Source organism: Clavelina lepadiformis, chromosome 3, assembly GCF_947623445.1.
Source record: "Clavelina lepadiformis chromosome 3, kaClaLepa1.1, whole genome shotgun sequence".
Lineage (NCBI taxonomy): Eukaryota > Metazoa > Chordata > Ascidiacea > Aplousobranchia > Clavelinidae > Clavelina > Clavelina lepadiformis.
This window is the reverse complement of record NC_135242.1, coordinates 451,741-474,882: the sequence shown is the minus strand read 5'-3', so window position 1 is coordinate 474,882 and position 23,142 is coordinate 451,741. Positions and strand designations below refer to the sequence as shown.

The window sequence follows — 23,142 nt, the reverse complement described above, 5'->3', positions numbered from 1 at the left end:
TTGTTGGAGGAAAAAGTGGAGATTTCACAAACCCGTTTATTGAAGACGTCACAAATCGATTACATTTACTACGTCATAATAAAATAAAAAAAAAAAGATTCCAGTAAGGCAACGCTCAGGTCATGAAGAGGATCGCGACATTACAAGGAGACGTCTAAGGCTCGGAAAGCTTCATCAGGTTACTCGCTTCTGCACAAACGTCATCTTTTATGGTTCCACGACATATGACCGCGAACAAACTCACCGGGGACAACTGAACGTGACGTAAATTGACCGCGAACAAACTGACTGTGATGTAAATTGACCGCGAACAAAGTAACCGGGAACAGACTTACCGGAATGAAAATTGACCGGGAGGTAAATTGACCGTGGGAGTCCTGACGTACAGCTTCAATCTGACAATTTACTTAACTAAAGTGTCCATTGTTATTGCAATGAGTCCATTGTTACAACATGAGATAGGCTACAACGCATTGTTTCATAATCTCATCAAACAACTCGTCTAGACCGGGAAAATGCATGTAACAATAGGAAATCTATGAATAAAGGTGAAAAACCCGTAGGGTCACCCTACACCCTACAAAGGGCCAAAAAACTCTACGAGTGGCAACCTTGACTGCAATACACATACTAAATTGGATAGTGACTAGATAGTGACTAGATAGTGAATTAGAATTTTGACCTTTTGACGGCCAATTTGTCGCCGGTTAATTTGATCGCCGGCCAATTTATCGACGGTTAATTTCATCGCCGGCCAATTTACGTCACGGTTAATTTGATCGCCGGCCAATTTGTTGCCGGTCAGTTGTCCACTACCAGTTGTCGCCGGTGAGTTTGTTCACGGTCACTTCTCGTGATCCCATCTTTTATTACGTGATAATGACGAGAAGAAAGCATGAGGTTTCACTCACCAGTGCATGAGTCGCAAGAACATCGTGATATGTTCGGGAGATTCATTTTCACGTCATCTTTATCGGCGCATTCAAGCGTGACCGTGATATGAGGGTGCTCATTGTCCACGTGATATGAACAACAATCACATGATTGGTGAAAGTATGGCGCCTGAAGAAGACGATGTTTTATCTGTGCGTTTATGTATTATGACGTAATAATAGATAAAAAGGCACTTACGTAAGGAATCACGTGGACAGAGGAATGGCAATATCCAGCGCAATATGTGATGTTAATATCACGTGATTCACATCCGTCCAATGAGAAGTTTTTAATTTCGCTGCGAGCTGCGCATGCGTGGAAACTTCCTTCATCTTTATAAAGGAATGAAATGGAATGAAAATATCTAACTTGCTTCTTATTGAATTGGTGTGAAATAAACTCACCAATCTCTGCCTGACACGTCATACAACAATCTCCTTCCTTCCTACTTTTAACCTCGCTATCTCTACACGTAATTTCCGGGCAGTCCTCACTGCATGACGTATTCGTGACGTTGTACGTCGCGTTTTCGATTGGGCACGGAATTATGTCGTTACAATGTTCTGCTTGCATTGCGTCATCACCACAAACACCATCAGCGTTTGATGACGCATTGGAGGCTCTGAAGCGGAATCGAGCCGTCGGTGACGTATGATCTACAAAGGGTTCGCTTGTAAAATTTTGACACGTCAAAATTTGTTACTATGAAATCATTGATTACCATAGCAACTTGAGTTACAAGATGTCCATGCGCCCCACTCGCTCCAAGAACACAGATCACGTGATGTACAATGGTTTTGCACGCAAATGACTCGGCCCGCAGAGCAAGAGCAATTGGCGCTGATGACGAAATAACATTGAGTTTCGATGTAACCTCTGACGTAATACACTAATTATGACGTATTACTACTCACGTGCACACGTTTCCTGCTTGGTTTGGTGACGTCACAATCCACCTTGCGCCGGGTGGAAAGGCCCGATGGTCTTGATCGCGACATTCGCAGTGGGCGGGGGCGACGCACTGGGCCGACTCCTCCGCGTTCGTCTGGAGGATCTTCCCCCCACTACAAACACACACCTCCCGACACTGGGTGGCGTTGCAAGGAAGAATTGAGCCTGAACGAAGAAATTATGACGTTAACTGTCGACTTGTGGTTTGAACTCGAGGTCAAGGTCAGTTAAGAGGTTTACCAGAGGTCATTTCCACGCACGACAACGGTTGGCGGTAGTACATTCCATCATCGTTACGTAAGCAATTGTCACATAAACGTTCTGACGTCATTCCGGGGGGGCAGAGGGCGGAAGTTGAGTGGTCGGGACAGGGCAGTGAGGAACATCTTCGGCGAGTTACTGGGTCACCTGATTAGATTAACCAATTATCATTGAGAGATTTACCACGACACGTTTTCATAATTGTTACATTGACTTGATAAAATCATCGCACTCTTCAACATGATTACAAATGTACAACATCTCATGATATGTGATGTCACCACCATGTAATAATAATTATTGACGTCAATACCTGTACAGCGATTGGATTCCACGTCTGTGTTATTAGGCACGGATCGGTGTGAAATACAGCGGCGTGACTTTCTTTGAATTCCCTTCCCACAACCTCCTTCACACAGAGACCAAGAAGACCATTCCGTCCAACCGTATGACGTATTTCTGACATCACTGCACGCTTTCCCAAAGCATTGTCTCATTTCCCTGCTACTTGTTGAGTTGACGTCAGAATGACGTAAACCTTCTTCACAAAGATATTGCGGAAGGCTGAAAGAAATTCCAGAATTAGTCATCCCTTCAATAATATTTCTTCAAGGATTATCATTTGCACAAGGTCTCGCCTGTCGGTTGAATTCCGGCACTCCTTGTGACGTAATTGATGACCTAATCCGCATGAAACGTCACACGAGGACCACGGCGACCAATTTGTATATGATGGTGGACACGATTTGCTGCAAAGTTATTTCGTCATTAATCTTTTGACGTGGATATTAACTGTCACCGTGAATACATAAACCTGACGTCACCCACTCAGCATAACATTTGCTTAATTGCAGCAGCTTGTCCTCCCCGCACCGGTGCCCTGCCCTGCACTGTCTTGACCGGGATTTGACCCCATAACCGCACGACTTCGAACACGCGCTCCATGCTTCCCATGACGTCATACTGCATGATACGTCATTGTTGCAGTTTTGGGTCTGGAGTGAAGATCATTTTTACTTCTTGATTTTAAATTATTTCGTAAAATGCTCATTCTTGTGCCCACCTGCTCGTTAGCGCCAGCACACGGTGGATGTTCGCAGACTCTAACCCGAAACTGGATGCCGCTATTACAGGACTGAGAGCATTCACTCCATCCGGACCAGGGTTTCCATTTCCTGTTTTCTTCTTTTAATGTGCAAGCCGAATCTGCAGCAAAGATGGTGATAAATTTTTGTAAATTCTCTTAAATATCAATATTAGTCGGATGTCTAATGCAAAAAAAGATACCATTTGATGACGATTTGATGACATCACAATTTAGATCAGCATTGTGATGACAAGTGCAGTTCTTGCAGGAGTTTTGGAATGTTTTATTCACACCGATTCGTAAAACGACGTCATTCATTTTGTTTGTTCCATCTGAACAAATTCACAATTTCATTCTCGGGGTGCAAATTAATGACCCATTTAAAGACTGGAAACTTACCGAGAGTAATTATGTCGTCAAAAAGAAAACAAGAACATTGTTCCGGTGGTACGCACTCAAATACTCCTTCCTGGTTGGTTGGATTTATGAGAAGATCATCTGGACAAGTGCACTGTGGGACACATCTATCCCAACGACGCTGCCGATCTTATTGTTACGTAAGAATCACTTGTTTACATTCATCTGTGATGCAGATGTTTAACTTTGACCATAGCTGCAAGATTATCACTGTCTGACAAACCTGATCCTGTTGTTGTGACGTTATAATCCACGCATTGTGCTTCTGACGACAGCTGAAAACAGGATGTGACGCAGTTTGACCTAGGGCATGGGTCAAGGGTTAACCCGGAAGGGCATCTGCCGTCACACTTTGACACGTGGTACCTATGACAAGTAGCGAATTATCCCACAATGCAACAGACCACTGCGTCATTTGATCTTACCGACACGGCTTCGTCTGGATCCGCGGTCCTTTGCATGACGTCATGTTGTTGCAGGCTCTTCTTCTTGTCATGTGTGACGTCATGCACGTACATTCCGTCCATGCTCCCCACTCCCCCCACGGTGATGGTTTCGCCCAGAATTCGGTGCAGTTTGGATAGATTCGGCACTGACTCTTTTCCACTTGGATGCCGGCAGATGGCGGTCCAATTAATATTCTTCCGATGACGTCACTTGTGTTATAGGAATGCGAGGCGTTGATTGGACAGGAGCGATACCTGAACCTCTCCTGCTTTCCACATAACCTAGGGATATGAGGCGGATTAGAACGTCGCTGTAAGTAATTCGCAAGTTCAAGTTGAAATCTAACCTGCTACAAGCAGTCCAGTGCGACCAATGATATAATTGTGACGTAGTGCGATAGTCCTCACACTGTATTATGCCGTCATCACAGCTGCAGTTACGTGGAAAGGATCCATCTAAAATGAACCTCTGCACAAGACACAAAGACGATTGCTGTTGAAACGTCATCGGTTACTACAACGACATCTTATATATGCTCACACCTCTCTTGGTTGGTAGTATTTTCGAGTGAGGGCGCTAAAGCACTTGCACCGGGACAGTTCGACGCAAGATTTCCCGCCAAAATTTAAAACTTTCCCAGGGGGGCAGTGACATCCAGGTTGACAAGTTTTGGAACAAATCTAAATCGAAATCAGTTTGTGAATGTTTCAAGCACATAAATATTTTGATGCTGTCTCTACCATCCAGAATATTTGCCACAACCTGTGTTCCTGAACACGTGGTGGCGCATTCAGGCCCACAACGTTCAAATCGACTCCCATTAATCTGATTGGCGCATTCTTGGTCACTGGTGGGCGGCAGAGTGCCGTTGTAACAGTTGTTTAAATTTCCCTGCCAGGGACACAACTTTCGCTCCAAGCCAGATCCAACACAGTCTGACCCTGTCAGTAAAAAAATAAAAGATTTTCATCCATTGCACTTGACCGGGCCGGAATCGGAGGGGTACCTTTGCACACTCTTATCCGTGTCTGGTATAAGGCGCCCTTCCCGGAACACGTGACTGAGCACGCCGACCAATCAGACCACTGCTTCCATATTTCATCATGGTCACATGATGGCAGTAAAGAGACATCACAGAGTGAAGTTTGTGAATCAGATCCGACGCAACCATAGCTAATTGTGACGTCACAGAAGAATATATTATTACGTGAACAAAGATAGCTTAAAATAGCAAAGCTCTTGCAGACAAATCACCTGTTGTTGGCAGTGTAGCACTTCCGGTATCTATGACGCCACGAATCTTCTGATTTTCTCACGCACGTTGTACTACAAGCCCCCCACGATGACCACCAGCCCCATCCAGTGGTAAAGTTGTGGTCGGAGGTGTTGCCGGAAGGGACGTAACAGTCGCCTAGACAAGTAAACCAATCAAATGTAAAGACATATCGCTGCGGCTTGAATAAAATATAAGACAGTTTGTTAACCATGAACCATGAGCTACCTCCGCAGTCGGCATTATGACGTGTGCATGACATCACATTACAGTCTTCTTGTTGCTCACTTGAATGACGACACCAAGACCCAATATGATTGGTCATTCCATTGTTGGGGGGGACGCTGGAAACAGAGAAGCCAGTTGTGACGTCATAATCAAACATCGACATCACTTACTGGGCCCAACCTGAAACGTCTCCTCACTCCTACGTCACACGACTTGCTACATGACGTCCAACTCGTCCAGGTGACGCCACTGCTTGCGTCATCATAGCACGGTTGGTTGACATCACAAACAGAAGAACCGTTCGACGAAGTTTTGGGTCGACAAACGAGGGCGCCATTGCGGCATTGACACGTGGTGCAGGAGCCGATGGAGAATGTGGAGTTAGACCTGGAATTGGATTATTACGTCACGTTGCCTTGTGCGCCATTAAAACGAAAACAATGAAACTTCTGGTTTAACCACAACCTACTTATATACTTTCTTCATGACGTTACAATTGCATTGATAATGTGGGACGCATTCACCGTCCTGCCACATGAGGTCGTTAATGCATTTACAGTAACCCACGTCACAAATGCTTCTGTTACCATGGTTGCAATACTTCTCTGATGACGTATCTTCTATCATTCGTTGGCAAGTGTTTTCTGTAATAACATCCAACTTTAAAATTAGAAGTGACGTAATGCCCCGTGATCGATAACGCACCGATACCACACGGCGGCTGACATTCCGTTACAAAGATTGATCCTGCAGGACACTTCTCATTCCTACAAGGACGCAGATTGCACGCCCTCGCCTGGATAAAATATTTTGCCGATTAATTCACTGATCTACTGCCTGATCGGGTTCTTGACGTCATCCCACCTTGACGTCACTCCCTTCACATGTAACTCTGCCCAACTCGCTCCTATCTCTGCACTTCCTGCTTGACCTTTGAACCCCACCCCCACATGTCCTGCGTACATGATAATGAGTGTCATTATGACGAAGTTAATGGCGATTATGACTCACCTGTCGCAGTCGGACCAAGCGGACCACGGCATCCACGAGGACTGGGGCAGGCAAAGAGTCAGCCCACATTGGCTCGACTGTTCTCGAGGTCCTGCGCATAATCCGGAAGTGACGTCATGTGTACTGACGTCATGTTTCGGTAGACACTGCCTGTATCTTGTTTTCACGCCCAGAGAAGTGGAGATTATGTTGGAGCTGAATGAAGACACTTTTTTGAAGCTCTTTCAAGGAGCCATTTGTTCAATTAGGGTTTCAAAGAGTAAAAATATACAGACTAAACTTTACAAACAGTCAGGATGCTCACATGTCGACGCAAGTACGACTGCACCGAGACCACCGGCTCCATGGAGACCATTCCCAAGATGCAACTGTGAGACTAGAACAACTCTCATTGGTGCAAATTACACTTCCATTGACACAAGTACACGTGTTGCAATCTGATTGGAAGCTTTCTCCTGGCTGCAGTTTCTCATTGGCTGTCGAGCTTTTTACGTGATCGATGACGTGACAAGAGCAGTTGGAGAGGGGGAGACATTCTTTCCCCTGCAAGCGGAAATCTCTGGTCAGATCATATTGTTATGTCATTGTTATGTGCGAATCATGCTTTGTGACGTTCACCCACCTGCAGATATTTTCCTTCCTCACAGGCGCACGTCCACGCGCACTTCTGCAAACATCTTTTTGTGACGTTAGTGCTTACGTCATCGCATGTTCGTGGACACTTGACGCATTTGTATACCATGTTGGATAGACATGTTTTGCACTCAGTGACGTCATCAACGTTGGTGCATATCTTGCTCTGTCGATAAGTGACATCATTTCCTCCGAGAGTGCAGAACGACGTGGATGCCTTTTGACCGTCAACTGAAAAAAAGATTCGTAGAAATGAAGTCAATGAACCAGCTCGACCACTAAATGGCGCCAAAGGTTAACCAGCTGAGTCTTGTCCTGCGCTAAATCCACACTTGAACATTGTTATTCGATGTCTATGGACCCACCCTCGCACTGTCGCCTCCTGATTTGTCGCCCGACCCCGCATGAACTTGAGCACTGCCCCCAGTAGCCCCATTCACCCCACGTCGGGGGGCACGGGGTGTAGGAGCACGTTTTCGTCTCGTGCCCTCCTCCGGAGCATTTTTTACCTCTAGTGCCCACCGTGCTGGGGTTATTGGGGGATCGAAATCGATGGCGCCACCCTGCGACCCCGCATGTTCTAGAATTATCAGATAATCGTTGAAAATGAAGAAAGGTGATTGGTTCTAATCGGCTCCACTCACCGATCACAATGAGACCACGTGGTCCAAGCCGACCAACCACAGTCAAGATTGCATTCCATGGAGCATTGCGCCACCCCATTGGTGCAGATACATTCACACCCATTCATGAAAACGCGCGATCCGGGATCATGTTCGACGCGATTTATCGAGCATCTGTCGTAAAAAGGAGGTAGTAGCACTTCAACGTTGTAATGACGTCATCAGCTATGTCTTACCTGCATTTTTCCTGAGTGACGCAATTTCCGTCCTGAAAATACTTTCCAGTCGGACAAAAACATCCTCCCTCATTGTTACGTAGCAAACATTCTGACTTACATCTGACGTCAGAGCTTAAGTCAGCACAAGATTGGGAGCAGAGCTCGAACCCGGGGCATTCGGTACCGTTCAGGAGTATCTTGCCCCCGGAGCATAACCAGGGCACACAGGGGCCGGGGTTGCACAACCTTGTCTCCAAGTTAACCCCCGGACACTCTATACCGCTGTTTAGTGGCGCCGGTGAGTCGCAAAATCTTTTCCGAGCTTGGATTCCCCCTCCGCAAGTGCGGCTGCACCGAGACCAACGTTGCCATGGCGACCAGCTTCCGTGACGTGGACAGGATTTTAAGAAGCAGGGTCTGTGGAATATTTGAACTTATCAAACCGCGATGACATCTTCATGTGATGACGACACACGAATATCTACCTGAAGGCCTGGACAGGCCCCACGCATGTGTTCTCTAGTGATGACGTCATCGTAGAACGAAATCCTCTGTGACGAAACTCTTGCCCCATTCCGCACGTGTGGGAGCAAGGCGTCCATTTTGACCAATCAGAAAATCTGCAGTCGTGATCTTCATTCATGTCAGCTGGATGACGACATAGTTCCTCGTCTTCGTCGGATCCATCGATGCAATGCGTGACGTCATCACAAAGGAAACTCCTGAATGCCAAAAGAGACAAGATTATCACAAAGGAAATAAAATTATGACGCAATGTGCACGAGATCAGACCTGGGAAGACATTCGTGTGATTGCTTGCAGCGGTGTTGAGTCACGCCGCACGATGGCAGTGTTGCGCTTCCTGTATACGTGGAACCAGGGAATGCGGTTTTATTCTGTTCAGATTGAAAATGAAGGAAGTTTATTGTAACTACAGGTGGCGCGATAAGTCAACAGAATTGCTACGAAATAGAACTATGTACTAACTGGTACTTTCCAAAGTTATTAATTTCGTTAATTATAATCTGTGTAACTGCGGCTAAACGATGATTTGAATCTTAAACTATCTCCATCGCCGGCAATCAAAGAATTCCTCTGCTCAAGACGACATAACAAATATAAAACAAATAAAATTTTATAATTAAAATATTTTCACTTTTTACCGTAAACTCTTCTGATTTCTCTCGGTTGCTTTGCGGAGGATACCAGAGCTCGCTTTTATCTGTATGAGGTCTTTTCAAATTTAATGAGGTAATCGTCACCTGATATAATCTAGTCATAGTTCATGACGTCACACTTACTTGTATCCTGGCAATAGCAACAATTCTCTTCTTCGATTGGTTCGACGAGTGTTTGGTTTCCAGGGCAACCAATTGTAGCGAATTTGCAAAACCTGAAGTTGTTGCAGAAATTTAACAATTGAATTTATGACAACTAGTTCAAGTTTTCATATCGCAGCTTTGTGGAGCTTTGTTACCTCACACAATCAACTGATCGGTCATCTTTGCACTTGCACAACCTACATGACGAAATCTTCCATTGTTCTCCAACTTTGCGTGATGTATTATTGACGTCACATGTTTTACACTGTGCTGAGGGGCATCTTCTGGACTTCCGGTAGCTTCCCTGGCACTGACGTTTTTGACCGTACCTGGCACACATGGAAATTTAAGGTCGCTTCTCTATTTAGGGGTTATTCCCGCACAACTCGGCTACCTGCTGGGGTGGAATGGGGACCTGAAAGCCCATTGTACCCCGTTTACTCCACACGGCCCAAAACAAGGGCCCCAGTCCGACCACTCACTCCAACCGCACAGTTTTGTAACGTCACAAGAGGGATCATCCCTACAATCACGCAATCGACCACCGCCGGAACATCGACAAATTTGGCAAGTGTCTTTTCTTCTAACTTCGTCACCACGTTCGTAAGTCTGCCATAAATATATGACAACTGACTATTTGTGACTTGGACGTCCAACTGCTTTGCCTGCCAGCTCCATCATTTCATGGCAACTTACCTTCCCATTCTCATAGCAGGGACAATCCCCAATTGTTACACATTGCGTGCTGCTTTCATTGATTGTGACGTAACCAGGAGGACAATGGCACCCTTGTTGGCACCCTTTGTTGGCTTTGTTTGTAACGCAGGTCGCCTTCCCTCCTCTTATGAGGTCACGACAGGTCAAAGGGCAATAACTGGACACGCTTTTATTGTCGCTTCCACAGTCATAATAAGCTTTGTTACCTGCTCGTCAATATAAGCTTATGTGACAATGGGTATTATTACGTTACAATGACTTGGTATATCATTCACCGACGCATTCTTGGTCTGGGCATATTTTTTCCGCGCAAGATTGCATTTCGAGAAGCGGAACCCCTTGTCTGTAACGGCCACGATGTAGCGCTAGAGTGCAATTTTGCGTCCCGTCAGAACAAGAACGCCACCTAGAAGTAATACCACCGCCACATGTGGCGCTACAGAGTGACCAGTCAGACCAATCAGTGAGTTCGTTTCCTTTGCCTATGTAACAATCGCATTAGCACACGTCATAATAATTAATGTCGCAATGATTATGTCATCATACTTGGACAATCGTCGATGAAACAAGGTCGACTTGAAGCGACTTTTCCTTTGCATTCACCCCTTAGGGGGTCTTTCTTGGTCACGTGCCTGTCCTCTTCATGCATGGATGGGCATGTTCTGTTACGTAATTGCACGCCCGATCCGCATGAATGGCTACAGTCACCTGGAAACTCATTTCTGGTTATATTCTCTGACGTTAACGTGACGTAACAATTTCTTACCCCACTGATCCCAAGCGCCCCACATGGCACATCCAACTTCATCTGAGGAAGTCACGTTGCTAGGGCTATCTGATGACGTCATCAACTCATCGTCCAAGTGATCTTGGCAATCACTGACGTCATCGCAGACCTGCAAGGAGAAGATTGTGGAGGAGGAAGAGAAGGAAGTTTAAGATGAAGCTCACCTGCTCCAGGTGGATGCACCTCCCGTCCCTGCACATGTATCCCTTGCATGACGCAACTGTTGGTGCGATTTCCTCGTCTATGGCGTAATAATAATGTTATTTGCAGTAAAACTTGATTGAAAGTTGCTCTAATCACTTTCGTCGCTTCCGCCCGAAACAGTCATACCCGATGTCGTTGTTGTCATGGTAGCGGCGCGGTTACATCCGATTTCGTCATCTCCAGTCTCGCAATCAATTATTGCGTCACAGATCATCGATCCATTGATACAGACCCCGTCGCTACAGCGAAACTCTCTGATCAACGAATACTTGTACAGATCATCTGCTGTTACTAATACGTCATACAAAAGTTGTGCTCACCCAATGCAAACAGCGCTTGGCGAGCTTGTTGTGACGTCACAATGCTCTTCGTCAGAGGCATCTTCACACTGATTGAATCCGTCACACAAGAACCTGACATCTAAGCATCGTAGCCCTCCATCGCAACTTAATTCCGTCTGTTACATCATACGAGGATACGTTAGGTAACGAGATTTAGCAACTTTTTCTAGATGACAAAAAACCTCAATGAGCATAAGTCGGGTATTCTTCCGAGATGACGTTTATTTGCCACTTTAACTGCCATGTACTTTCCCTTGGATAACGACCAGACCGCTTATTAACTTACTGACACTGATTGTTTAAACGAAGTTGAAATAAACTCAATTTGCGAGGCGCAGCTCTTAATCAACCGCGCGTGCACACAATCGCGCTAAAATACCCAGGGATTGGTAAAGAAAGTGATAAGAAAGCAAACGTGGTTTGTTAACTTGTACGATATGTCAAAAGTGTGGTCAATGTGCCGTATACACCGGAAAACCTAAATGTTAAAATACAACTCTGGATGAATACGACGGCTCTATAACCTACAACGACCAATAATCTAGTTGAATGAGACACTTAACGTGAACGTGAACGCGATTAACAGAAGTGACAAAGTTTTTGTCACAGCATCAGTGAAGAAAAATTGTTCCATGTGATCCTTGATGTATTTCTCCTGTTAAGGTTCTATAAAAAGCTTCGTATTTGTGCGCTCACCTCAGCACACTCGCTCCAGCATTCCTCTGTTTCGTCAGAATGGTCAAGACAATCGAAATTGTTGTCGCACACTTTGCCCCATTGTACACATTTGCTTACGTCATAATTGCAATGGAACTCCGGGCATTCTGGTGAAGTTAATGCGCGTAACATTGTGAAGACGTCAAACGTCAATCAAAATTTAAGCTAAAAACCTGTTGTATTGTCTTCTAATGACGTTGTAGGTAATGTGGTTGTTGTTGACGTAGTTGGCGTAATTAACATGTGAATGCATTCCAGTTCGTCTTCCCCTGTATTACGCAATAATTGGAAATTATGGCAATCTTTTAAGTTTACCCTCAAACGTCATCACTACCCTCAGCACAGTCTTCTATTGAGTCACAAAGTTTTTCTCTTTCCACACATTCTTCGTCAGCACATGTAAAGTATGACGTAGGACATACGCAATTGATTTCATCACTATCGTCATCACAATCAGGTCTTCCGTCACAGTAAGCTCTCCGACTGATACAATCCCCATTATTGCAAGTAAAATGACGTAATAATGAGCAATTCTACAAAGGAAGGTTTTATTAAAGTTGGTTTTGTTCCAGAGCAGAGAAACCGATGTCTGTCTTCAACAGAGAAGTTAAAAATTTTTATTTTGTCTTAAACTCATTGAACCACAAAATGTGCGCAATTCGGGATGAGGCGCGACCACGTACTTCTTTGCAACTTAATTCATCTGAAAAATCCCCGAATCCGCAACTTAATCTTCCGTCACACACCAATGATTCTTTGATGCACTTCCCATTGTTGCACAAGAACCCATCACAGGTGAAGTTTGTAACGTCACAATCGAATTCATCAGATGCGTCGAGGCAATCACTAACGCCGTTGCACCTTAAAATTAACATTGTGATGTCACAGAGTACAATGTCGCTAAATGTTTGTTATGGAAACTACCCACTTTGCTGCAGGAAGAACGCATTGACCACTTCCGCACACGTGACCACCGGCATGACGACATTCTTCTTCCGACCAATCACAGTCGCTTTCGTCAGAACCGTCCATGCAGTCTGCTTCGAAATCGCATCTCCATAGCAACGGCACGCAAGAAATTTTGTCTTCGCAGAGCAATTTATCGTCGTCGCAAGATGGCAGCAAAGAATCACATTTCTCTCCCTTGAGAAAAATTTAAAAAAGTGCGCAAAATACACACACGCGAAAATACATGCATAAGTGTACGCACACACGCGTGGCCCTACCTGACACGTCCATTCCCCATTGTGACATGTACAGTTCTGACAATCCGCCAAGACTGTAGTTCCGGGTTCGTATTCGCCATTTTCCCACGCGCACGGACATTCTGAGCGCTTCACGCATCGCCGACCACGCGTGACAAAACCAGGTGCGCAAAAACATCCTTCAACGCACGGAAGCTCTTTGCACCGCGATGACGTATCTGTAACCATGACAACCTTGGTTAACCTGCAAGTGACAAATTAGCCATAGTCGGACCAACACACCATTGCTGGTACAGCTCTCCTGGCACGCCGGTCCGCATTCCATGTACACCTTGTTCCCTTCGCATTGTATTGGACACAGGGCTTGCGAGCGCCACCTTACGTATACATGTTGATCGCTACAGGCTCGCGCGTAGGCAGCTATCTGCGTAGAGCGGTGAGAGCTCTTAGAATAATCCGGATTCTATAGAGTTTAGATCTTTTACAACTTTGTCAAGCTACTTACAGCCGTGCACGCACACTCACAATCGCCGCCCGCATTACATGCGCATGCGTCGTGCACACACCAGTTGTAGTAAATAGGTGGCGGAACAACATTCCGGCATTCTTCAAATATTTCTCCGCTTGTGATGATCGAACATTTGTGTCGAGCCCAGGCCACGCGATGCTCGTTACTCTGCAAATGAGAACTGTGTATGTCATTGATGACGTCATACCACTTTAATGATGAAACTAAAATGTACATCGCTAAATGACGATGACGTCGCCATAAAATGAGCGATTTCCGCCGCGTCAACCAACCTCACACGGGTTCATGTTGAATCCACGATGAAAATGTGTAGTCTCGAAGCAGACAGGCGAAGTTTTCCACGCTTGAGTGAAGATGGCCATCGAGGTCTCCAGAGAACCGAGACGGGTCGTGAAATCATTCCTTATTGTCATGTCATAATTTCCGCAAAGTCCTGACACTTTGCCCATGTATTGTGGCGTCAACCGGATTTGAACCCGGGTCCCTTTGAAAAAATATTTGTTTGAAAAAAGTCGCAAAATTTCGACAAAATTGCGATGTAACGTGACGTCACCTCCATCCCAGTAAATGGTAAATCCAAGCTTTGGCCAATTGACGATCAGGAACAACCCCGCCTGGTACAGATCCATGTACGTCGTATCATCGCCTATGACGTCACTTCCATAGTGACGTGGCAGCTTGCCGACCCTGGCCCCGTTCACTGTTACTCTCTTACCGCGCAAAAGATGCACGGTCACGTGACCTGCAAATTAGTTTAATCGTCTTTCAAAATTTCCACACGCGATGAATTATTCGTCTTCTGTACCTATTGTGACGTAGATGGACTTGGTGCAGACGACCCCGGAAGTGCCGCATGGGATATTTTCAGCAGTGACTTGGAACAAACCGGAATTCTCACGGACGATGACGTAGGAACACCGGCCCTATTTATCATAGTCACTACTGTTCTTACTCACTTTATTTCATGACCAACATTGACAATTATGACGCCATAGGGCATAGACCTATGCAGGGTGATGGTTTGAAATCGCGTAATAACTCACTTGGAATGAATAAAACGCGCCATCGAATGTGACGTAATGGGCGTCTCCCGTGACAACGCAGTTTGCAGAACATTCGAGTTTTGAACAATTCCATTTCCCTTTCGCGCAGATGCTGTGGATAATTAAGATGTCTATGATATAAGTTTTCCATTACTTTTCACGTTCGACTTTATGACGTCTACATCACGTAATAAGTATAAACAGAATATAGGATATTATTCAGTGGATTGCTTTGAATAAAACACTGCATTGAAGACTAAATTTCTACCAAGTGTTGCATTCCCTGGCCAAGGTGCTTCCCCTATCATAGAACTTTCCGGCGTGGTGACAAGGGCAGTCGTCACGATCAATGCATTGATTGTCCTGGATATAACAGTTGACAAAGAGTCATTATTATGTTAGCATGAAATATTTTGACATGACAAATATTTCATAATTTAAAATTTTGTTTCTATGACCTCATAATAGAGGCATTATTCGGTAGCTTTTCCAGAGCTATTTGCTCAGGCCCGAGACATGTTTCTAAACGTGTATGGCGGCGAAATCAATTAAATTAAAGGCGATTATAGCCGTGGCGAGGAAATTAAAGAATCAACGGCAAACATTGGACGTTCTCGACAAACTCTCTGTCAACAGAGTCTTGTGTACTTGGCTCGGCCGCCTTCTACGTAAAGATCTTCTATTTATGTCAAACACAACGTAGTTAACGTCACTTTCTGTAAGACCGTGCCTCCTTCTGCCAGGGATGAAATTTTACGGCGGACGACGTCGGTATAATTCATGGGACACCACAAATCAGAGAAGTGCATTACAATAAGTCATTGTGACGTATTTATGGCTTTATTGCGTGGGATTGTGGGCGGGTCCCAGGAGAATAGTGAGATGAGAAAGCTCCTTATATGGACGTGAGTCAGCTGGAAAGTTTAAAAGAAGTTAATCGTCGTAACTGGCAGAGAGGGAACAGGATTCATAAATCTGCAAATAATGTTCAAACCATGAAAAGTTAAATTTTGCCAGTGGACTTCCATCTTGCGCAGGTTCATCAGCAGCATAAAAGTAAATCAAAGCCCAGCATGGAAAGCGCGCTGCACAGAATAAAACAGATTTCTCCGAAATAAACAAAAAGCGTTTCGCAGAGACCGAGTTCGATTCTCCTTATTGCGTCATAATAAGTTTATTATTGCGTTCGATGTATCGAGACCGGTTATACCGCGCAGCGCCCTGAGGCATTCTGCTGAAACGCAACAAACAGCGGAGTCAGTTTGATTCTAGCGCAATCGCGTTCGCAGCGGTTTAAGAAAAAGCTTTCTAGTCAGGTCGGTTTTGGATTGTTCGAATGTTTTTGCGTCAGATTGCGATGCAGCGAATGATAGGTTTTACACGACAGTTTATGCACAGCATACTTAATGCAGTTGAAAGAACGAACAAGACTTAAACAAGAGAGAACGCTTTAAATCGCGTCGCATGTCAAGGTCGCCATTTTCATGAGTTTCAAGTCATTCGTTGTTGTACCCATGGTAGGTTGTTGTGTTAAAAGCTGAAAGATGAATTTCTTTAAATCTGCAAAGTATAAAATGGGCGGAAGCTCGAAGGAGAAGAAAAGCGAAAAATCGAAGGAACATTTTCACAAAACTGATCCCCCACCAAGCTACTCCCTCCAAAGTAAAGGTAAGTCACCTTGGTTATGACGTCATAACTACAAAGTGTGCGGGTTTTATGCTCGAGATGTTGATCAATCCGGTATGACGCACATATTGCCTACGTCATAATCCTTAGAGCACACATCAAAGAGCGATTATTACGTATAAAGAACACAGCAAGATGTATTCAAGATTGTAGAAACATGTTAATTATTCAACCTCTTGACCTATGTTACGACCGACACGTCATCACAATAAATGTGATTTCTATGGCTTTGCTCTTGTGTCCTCGCTCTAAGAAGCGATTTATTTCGTCATCTACAGCTCCAGGCGATGTAATGTATAAGGTGATGACGACACAATTGCTTATTGAATATGACATGTTTATTTTTTCTTGCGCAGATGAAAGCAAGTCTCCTGAGAAAGTTTCGAAATGCTTCCGGTTACGCAATAATACGTCGTTTCCATGGAAACTGCAAAGCGCGGGGGAAACAATATTTCCATCTGAAGTTGCGCCCCAGGACAGCAAGTTGGTGAAGTTGGAAAATCAAGATGGAAGCATTGAGGGTATTTACCTGATTGACGTCACTCGTGATGACGAAACCAAGTCGTTTGAGTTCAAGTTCAAAGTGAGCAGAGATGGCAACAACCATAAGCTCACCATAGACTGGCAAGACCTGGCAAGCATGGACGGGATCAAGTTTAAACCGGATTCAACCGGTTCTGAGCAACCCATCAATCTAACCAGCAATGAAATCACAATAGAACTTGAGATGACGTCATAAACAAGTTTGTTACGACAAAACAAAGAGGGGACAATGATTGGCAAGACTAATTGCTTCTGTGTCTCACTTTCTTAAATAATTGAAGCCACAAATTATACTTTCCGTCGCTGGTTCCCCGCAGTTTTGTTTGAACGTCTTTGACGTCATCTCACGGAATGTTGTTATGTTACCATAGCGACGGATTGGGCGGGAACTGTGAAGTCATAAATCATTTAGAAATATTCGACACAACTTGCCTCGTAGAAATCTTATTGTGTGCTCTGTTTATTTGCGAAAGGAAATCACTTATTACGTCATAATCAGAGCTCTGTTGCGTTATCACGACCTTACATTTAGCGCCAGTTTTGTACACTTGTGCTTCTTACGTCATTATGTTTGTATTCATATATTGGAATTCCGCCAGTCAGCTGATCGCTTAACACCATAAACGCTTTTATGTAATAGAGCTTTTATGCACATTACACTGTCATGCAGCCTATGAAGCAGAGTTTTTCTCACCCCGGTCAGCTTTATTCATAAATAGAAATTATTATGACATATCGTTACCTTGAGAACCATCCCTCTTGGACACATGCACCCTTCGTAACTTATTTCGTCATCACAATCTCCTTTATGATGTAATAATGCAATCCACTGTTTATCGTGGCACGTCAACAAGTCGCACGGCGTCACCTTGTGACTAAAAATCATATTATTGGGACACCGTACGGTGGCGCCGCACTTTTCGGACGAACAATTCCACCTTCCAACAGAACAGACACTAAAAGATAAAAAGTGACGTCATGAAGGCAATATTTCGAGAACAAACAAAGAATTTTTGATGAAAGCGGCTGAATATGTCGGAATGAGACAACCTATCTTGGTGGGGTACGTGCAGCAAAGGTTGTATCCAACTTAACACAGACAGGCTGAATCCAGCGATGTTTTAAATAAGGGCCAGGTATTATTATCTCACCAGTCAGTGCATCCAGACCTGAGGAGGTGTCCCGGAGGAAAGATGCGGCCCCGGTTGTAGCAAGGACATTCGTTTGCTCGAACACAGCGTAAGCCATCTTGCAAATGTTTCAAACTGCCATAACCTGAGATAGAGAAATTATTCAACTTAGTCCACAAGTATAGTCAACATATGATGTTGATGCCATGCTGTCATACGTCTCTATTGTGACGTGCCTTGTGTAACAATGCCCTCTTCGTCGTCATACTCGAGCAATTCTCTCATCGGCGTAACTTTGCCATCGTTCGGGCATCTGCATCCGGGAACGCAAATCAACTTGTTGCCTACGTCACTGTAGCTTGGCAGTGGCCTGCTGACGTCATCACATGAGGTAAACGCGATTGGTTGACATTCGGCAAATTGAAGTCCGGATGAGCACGTGACGTCTACAATGGGCTGATTATGACGAAAGTTCAGAAGTCATCTCAGCAATCTACTCACCGCATTCCCCGTTCAACTCTGGATGCTGTCGCCATGACAACAACTGTGACGTCGATTTCGCTCCAGATTGAAGACACTTGAAAGCGTATGACGTCAATGAGCGACAAGCAAATTTGGGATGGACGTCATACACGCGGCATACGTCATGAATACAAATCGTTTCGTAGTCGGCGACGTCCACCACAGAATGACACTCCTTTGGGCATGTAAAAGTAATTGATGACGTAATTTACCTAATAGTTGCATCACAATATACCTTGCTCACCTCAAAAATTACGTCATGAAGAACGTCGCACACCTTCTTTGCGTAATCACGTCGTTGGGTGTGCGTGGAACAAGGATCTGCCGCAAACCACGTCACGTCACTGGACGAGCATTCATCGCTTTTGTCTTAAAACAGATACAATTATTAATTCAAAGTCGACTTCTTAAATGGGTTCGACAGTGATAAGACGATCAGAAGAATGAAAAATGACGTTGACCTTCAGAGTGCCAGCCTCCATCTTGTTTTATATTTCACAGGGATAAGAGTTTACCTTTGAGAAGAAAACTTTTCACAAATAATTCGGGTATTGCCTCAATATCGCCCTCTGGTGTCATAAAATCGTCCTTTGAATTCCAGGAAAATGTTCCACAAATTCCAAGAACCTCGGACGAAAACTCGTTTGAATTTGATATTTACATGCATTATGACGTAATCATGACTACTTATCTTACTTTATTGGCAAACATGGGTTCCAATACGACATCTAAACTGTCAGCCATCGGAATCCAAATCAGGGAAAATCCCAGTGACGTAAAAATAAGAGAATGCGTTGAAGCGTAGCGAATAGAGAAGCGATTGTTTCTGGAAAGGGAAATTTTTTTGACTAAACTGCGGTATTAGAAAAAAACAAAAATACGACTTAAACCAGAATACGTTTGCAGGAAAATAATAAGAGCACCAAGTCACCGGTATGGGAGATGGACCTCTGATGCGTTCACAAAAACATCCAGGTTTCTTTCAACTTTTATGAGGTCCTCGCCATGACTGATACGGACCAATCGGATTTCAGGCAAAACCTCATCTATTTGTGACGTAATAATGTTTGCTTCGACTTGTAAGAATACGTCACTATCTGTGTTGCTTTTAACCAGGATATAACGTAAGCAATTGCTTCTTTTTAAGCGGAGTCTAGAAGAAATATTTGGTCTAAGTTCAATGACTTTACGGCAACATAAAAATTTTGATTCAAATTAAATAAAATGTTTTAAATTCCACCTCGAATCATCAAATGTGACGACGTTAACTGCACTAATCACGTGACAAATAGCATGACAGCGATTGGTCGAACAATTCCACGCTCCATTGGTTCCGCACACGCACGTGTTACAATCTTTTGTCAAAGATTCGTGACGTTTATAAGTTTGACCTCTATGAATGCACGGGCAAAGGTCAGGAGAGTGACATTTGACCTCTACCACGCCATCAAATCCAGTAGAAGCTCCTACTTGTAAAACTGCACCTTCTTGACACTGGAAAAAATTTTGTAAAATTTAAAGAAAGAAAATTTTCGAAGCGTTTTATTCAACTTTGAAAGCTTCTGACCAATCACCTGGCACCCTGGAAGGCAGTTGTCATGGCAATATAATGACGTGTCAATTTGCGGCGAGTTACAGGTGGCAGGACACTTGGTGGCGCATTGTGTGAATTCCATCCCTTGCGGGCAACCCCACTGACAACCTCTCTTCTTCATCCACTGGCCCACCCCCACTCCACTTGCGGCGCACTGGAGCATGTACGTCATTGCACTTTGACATAGTATGACGTCACTCTGATTATTGAATGACGACATTCGCTCGCACACCGCCATCCGACAAACCTGATTACGTAGTGAAAAATAAAAACCATCTTTGATTACAATTGCCGAATAATGGACCATTATTACCTCATAGAAGGGAGTTGGGTCAAGACTTTGCCGGCATTCGTCAAACGCTTCCTCCTCGAAGAGAAACCCGCAGACATTTCTCGCATACACGTCACTATGCGTGTCGTCACACGTGATGTCATTAATCACAGTATTATGACATCCATAATCGATTGATGCTTCAACCTTGGATTGAATTGTGTCGGAAGAAGTCTTGATGTCTGCAGGAGGAGTCAATGTTGAATTCTCTTCCCTGCATCCAGATACAATAAAACACTCACCTCCACGTCGCCATCTAGCGGATGCTTTACCTCCACAGAGACCGATGACTTTCCCTTCTAAACCTTTATCAATCGTTATGAAAATAACGGACCCCCCATCCCAGCTTAACCTCACACCGAATGAAGTTTCGATGCTAAAGAATTTCTCGGTCCGAGTGAATGTGATCCCTGCGACGTGACGTCAAATAAGCAAGCTGGTTGGATTTGAAACTCTTACAACGTAATCTCACCGTGCTTGTAGAATTCATCAGGTGTCGTTATTGTTGCGTCATTAATGAAACTAGAATTCGATGATAAAGAAAGGATGACGTCATCACGGAGCGAGATTCGAAGCTTTTTCGAGCAGTGAGTGGGGTCATCGCATGCGTCATTTTGGACATCAATTGTCCTGAAAAAAAGCTAACATTGTAATAACTCAAAAATTTACGTCATCACAACAAAATCGTCGACGTTATTGAAACCAACCAATCCTGGTCGAGGTCGCCAAGCAGTTGAAACGCGCAATCATTACGCATTTTCAGGACGTGATTGTTAAAGCTAATGACGTAATCTCCGTTCAGAATGACGCATGTGGCTTTGTCTGATGATCAGAAAAACACTTCGCAAGTTAAAAAAGTCACAAAATTTTATGAAGCAAAATTTCAAATTCTCAGAAAGTTGAAAGAGTTCGAGGTTAGGGGAATAACCACAGCAGTGACATGAGACCAGGGAACTATCATCGTGGTTGTTAGCTTATTGTTAACGAATTGATATCGTGCAAATAGATGAATAGTAGTAGTACAGTGGATGGGGTTTTAAAACAATTATTGAATAGTGTTCGAAAGTTGAGAGTTCATTAATTTACTCAGACGACATCGGTTCATGTTTTGTCACCAGTTAAGCTGTGAGTACAACAGGTGCTGTAGACAGCTGAGATGGTGTTGATGATGAGCTGAGAACAACTTTTGCCAACAGACTGATTGCCGGTTCTTGGCTTTACGGTGGTTATTCCCCCAATTAGAGATATCTTACCTGATGGCTCCATACTGACACCTTGTGTTGTTTTGCACTGCACACATTTTCCGCTGTCGTCGCTGTTTTCTGAAATCCACGCCACACTGCCCAGCAAACCGCAACAAACCTCTCTGGAAAATTTGCGTTCTGTTGAACTTCTATTTGTGACGTCATAAGGCACGGCTGACGTCATATACGAAGGTAATCTGCAGCGGTTGTCGTAGTAACAAGTCCCCAATAGCGCTTTTCCTTGTACAAAATTAATGTTTAAGATGTTCAATTTCGTAAATTAATATCTAAGTTATATTATGACGTAATAAACATACGATGAAGGCAATGACTTCCGCTCCAACCATCACAACATCCCAAAATCGTCTTTGTTACGTTCATTTCTTTTCTTTGTTCTGGTTTGTATATGTAACAAAGAGCTTTGTTTATAAGAGTTTGAAAGTATGACGTCACACCTCCTGTCTGACCGTGTTGCTCCTACAAAAAATATTTTATTCAAAAGAAACAGAAATCAGTGAAATGCGGAAAATGCAAATATTCGTTATAACAAAAATTCAAGGATTGGGCGACTTTAAAATAAAAATTCAGAAACTTAAACTTAAAAGAAATATTTAAGTCTCAGGAAAATGAACTCCATAAAGAAAGTAGCTATCATATTATGCAGAGATTTCATTTGCCTCAATCGTCTCAACACAAAGTTTAAGAACACGGCCAAATGATTCATAAGGAGGAGTAAGAAGTTGGCTTAACACCGGTCCAAATGAAACGCTTGTTCAAACCTTCATCCGGACGTCATCATACTTCCATCCTATCTGCGCATACTTGTAGAAATCAAGACAATTAATTTCTTCTTCTTGGCGCGATTGCGTCACAATAGAACTGATTGTTGTTTCATTACGTCGGCACCACCGCTTTGTTGCGTAACCACAGCTGTTGATTAAACAGAAATTAAATATCTAAAACAATCGATGGAAAACAGCCTAATGCCAACTAAAACCGGCAACTCACCTAATTCGCCATAGAATCGCGAGCAGAAGGAACTGAATTTTCATGGAAACTTTTATATTAATGTAATTTTTGTCAAAAACTGTGCTTTGAAAAAGTAGAAAAATGTCAAAACTTGAATTTTTGCGATAAGACTGCAG

The 23,142-nt window shown here is 43.9% G+C and overlaps 2 protein-coding genes across 3 annotated transcripts; one reads left to right on the top strand and one right to left on the bottom strand.

Annotated features, from left to right (window-relative positions):
* Positions 1 to 16: 16 nt before the first annotated feature.
* On the bottom strand, positions 17 to 23,122 carry LOC143449524 (SCO-spondin-like). Of its 2 annotated transcripts, XM_076949759.1 has the most exons (75): positions 23,006 to 23,122; positions 22,777 to 22,927; positions 22,315 to 22,474; positions 22,007 to 22,237; positions 21,461 to 21,575; positions 21,226 to 21,383; positions 20,996 to 21,163; positions 20,736 to 20,935; positions 20,403 to 20,669; positions 20,069 to 20,322; positions 19,760 to 19,981; positions 19,525 to 19,654; positions 19,344 to 19,455; positions 19,073 to 19,197; positions 18,808 to 19,003; positions 18,543 to 18,752; positions 18,328 to 18,451; positions 17,919 to 18,132; positions 15,216 to 15,310; positions 14,948 to 15,059; positions 14,710 to 14,827; positions 14,458 to 14,646; positions 14,177 to 14,388; positions 13,881 to 14,051; positions 13,658 to 13,799; positions 13,397 to 13,593; positions 13,099 to 13,313; positions 12,854 to 13,031; positions 12,505 to 12,703; positions 12,344 to 12,439; positions 12,150 to 12,277; positions 11,433 to 11,569; positions 11,239 to 11,366; positions 11,073 to 11,149; positions 10,888 to 11,017; positions 10,668 to 10,829; positions 10,397 to 10,603; positions 10,101 to 10,327; positions 9,799 to 10,013; positions 9,560 to 9,733; positions 9,384 to 9,475; positions 9,246 to 9,304; positions 8,875 to 8,978; positions 8,568 to 8,804; positions 8,101 to 8,499; positions 7,886 to 8,038; positions 7,607 to 7,821; positions 7,231 to 7,472; positions 6,913 to 7,151; positions 6,609 to 6,803; positions 6,462 to 6,552; positions 6,303 to 6,393; positions 6,067 to 6,241; positions 5,778 to 5,984; positions 5,598 to 5,713; positions 5,351 to 5,507; positions 5,103 to 5,269; positions 4,859 to 5,037; positions 4,639 to 4,776; positions 4,443 to 4,564; positions 4,075 to 4,377; positions 3,873 to 4,015; positions 3,632 to 3,778; positions 3,433 to 3,564; positions 3,209 to 3,351; positions 2,974 to 3,140; positions 2,784 to 2,894; positions 2,459 to 2,709; positions 2,125 to 2,292; positions 1,848 to 2,049; positions 1,655 to 1,773; positions 1,338 to 1,589; positions 1,132 to 1,265; positions 912 to 1,062; positions 17 to 189 (listed from the first exon to the last, which is right to left on the bottom strand). In XM_076949759.1, exons 1-75 carry the CDS (start codon positions 23,047 to 23,049, stop codon positions 155 to 157), a joined length of 12,426 nt encoding a protein of 4,141 aa, XP_076805874.1. In that variant the 5' UTR covers positions 23,050 to 23,122; the 3' UTR covers positions 17 to 154. The 2 variants fall into 2 exon arrangements, with proteins under 2 accessions (XP_076805874.1, XP_076805875.1); XM_076949760.1 differs by lacking the exons at positions 17 to 189; positions 912 to 1,062; positions 1,132 to 1,265; ... (7 more) ...; positions 3,209 to 3,351; positions 3,433 to 3,564 and having other exon boundaries at positions 3,676 to 3,814.
* On the top strand, positions 16,255 to 17,826 carry LOC143449525 (uncharacterized). The gene is made up of 2 exons (XM_076949761.1): positions 16,255 to 16,615; positions 16,990 to 17,826. The coding sequence occupies exons 1-2, from the start codon at positions 16,492 to 16,494 to the stop codon at positions 17,370 to 17,372; spliced, it is 507 nt and encodes a 168-aa protein (XP_076805876.1). The 5' UTR covers positions 16,255 to 16,491; the 3' UTR covers positions 17,373 to 17,826.
* Positions 23,123 to 23,142: the final 20 nt, after the last annotated feature.

Excerpts from the sequence above, each read along its gene's own strand:
- LOC143449525 (XM_076949761.1), top strand. The coding sequence starts at position 16,492 with ATGAATTTCTTTAAATCTGCAAAGTATAAAATGGGCGGAAGCTCGAAG. Across the intron at positions 16,616-16,989 it reads CTACTCCCTCCAAAGTAAAG|ATGAAAGCAAGTCTCCTGAG; the intron begins GTAAGTCACCTT and ends TTTCTTGCGCAG.
- LOC143449524 (XM_076949759.1), bottom strand. The coding sequence starts at position 23,049 with ATGAAAATTCAGTTCCTTCTGCTCGCGATTCTATGGCGAATTAG. Across the intron at positions 13,594-13,657 it reads GGAGAGCTGTACCAGCAATG|ATACGTCATCGCGGTGCAAA; the intron begins GTGTGTTGGTCC and ends TCATGGTTACAG. Across the intron at positions 7,152-7,230 it reads AGGAAGGAAAATATCTGCAG|GGGAAAGAATGTCTCCCCCT; the intron begins GTGGGTGAACGT and ends TTCCGCTTGCAG.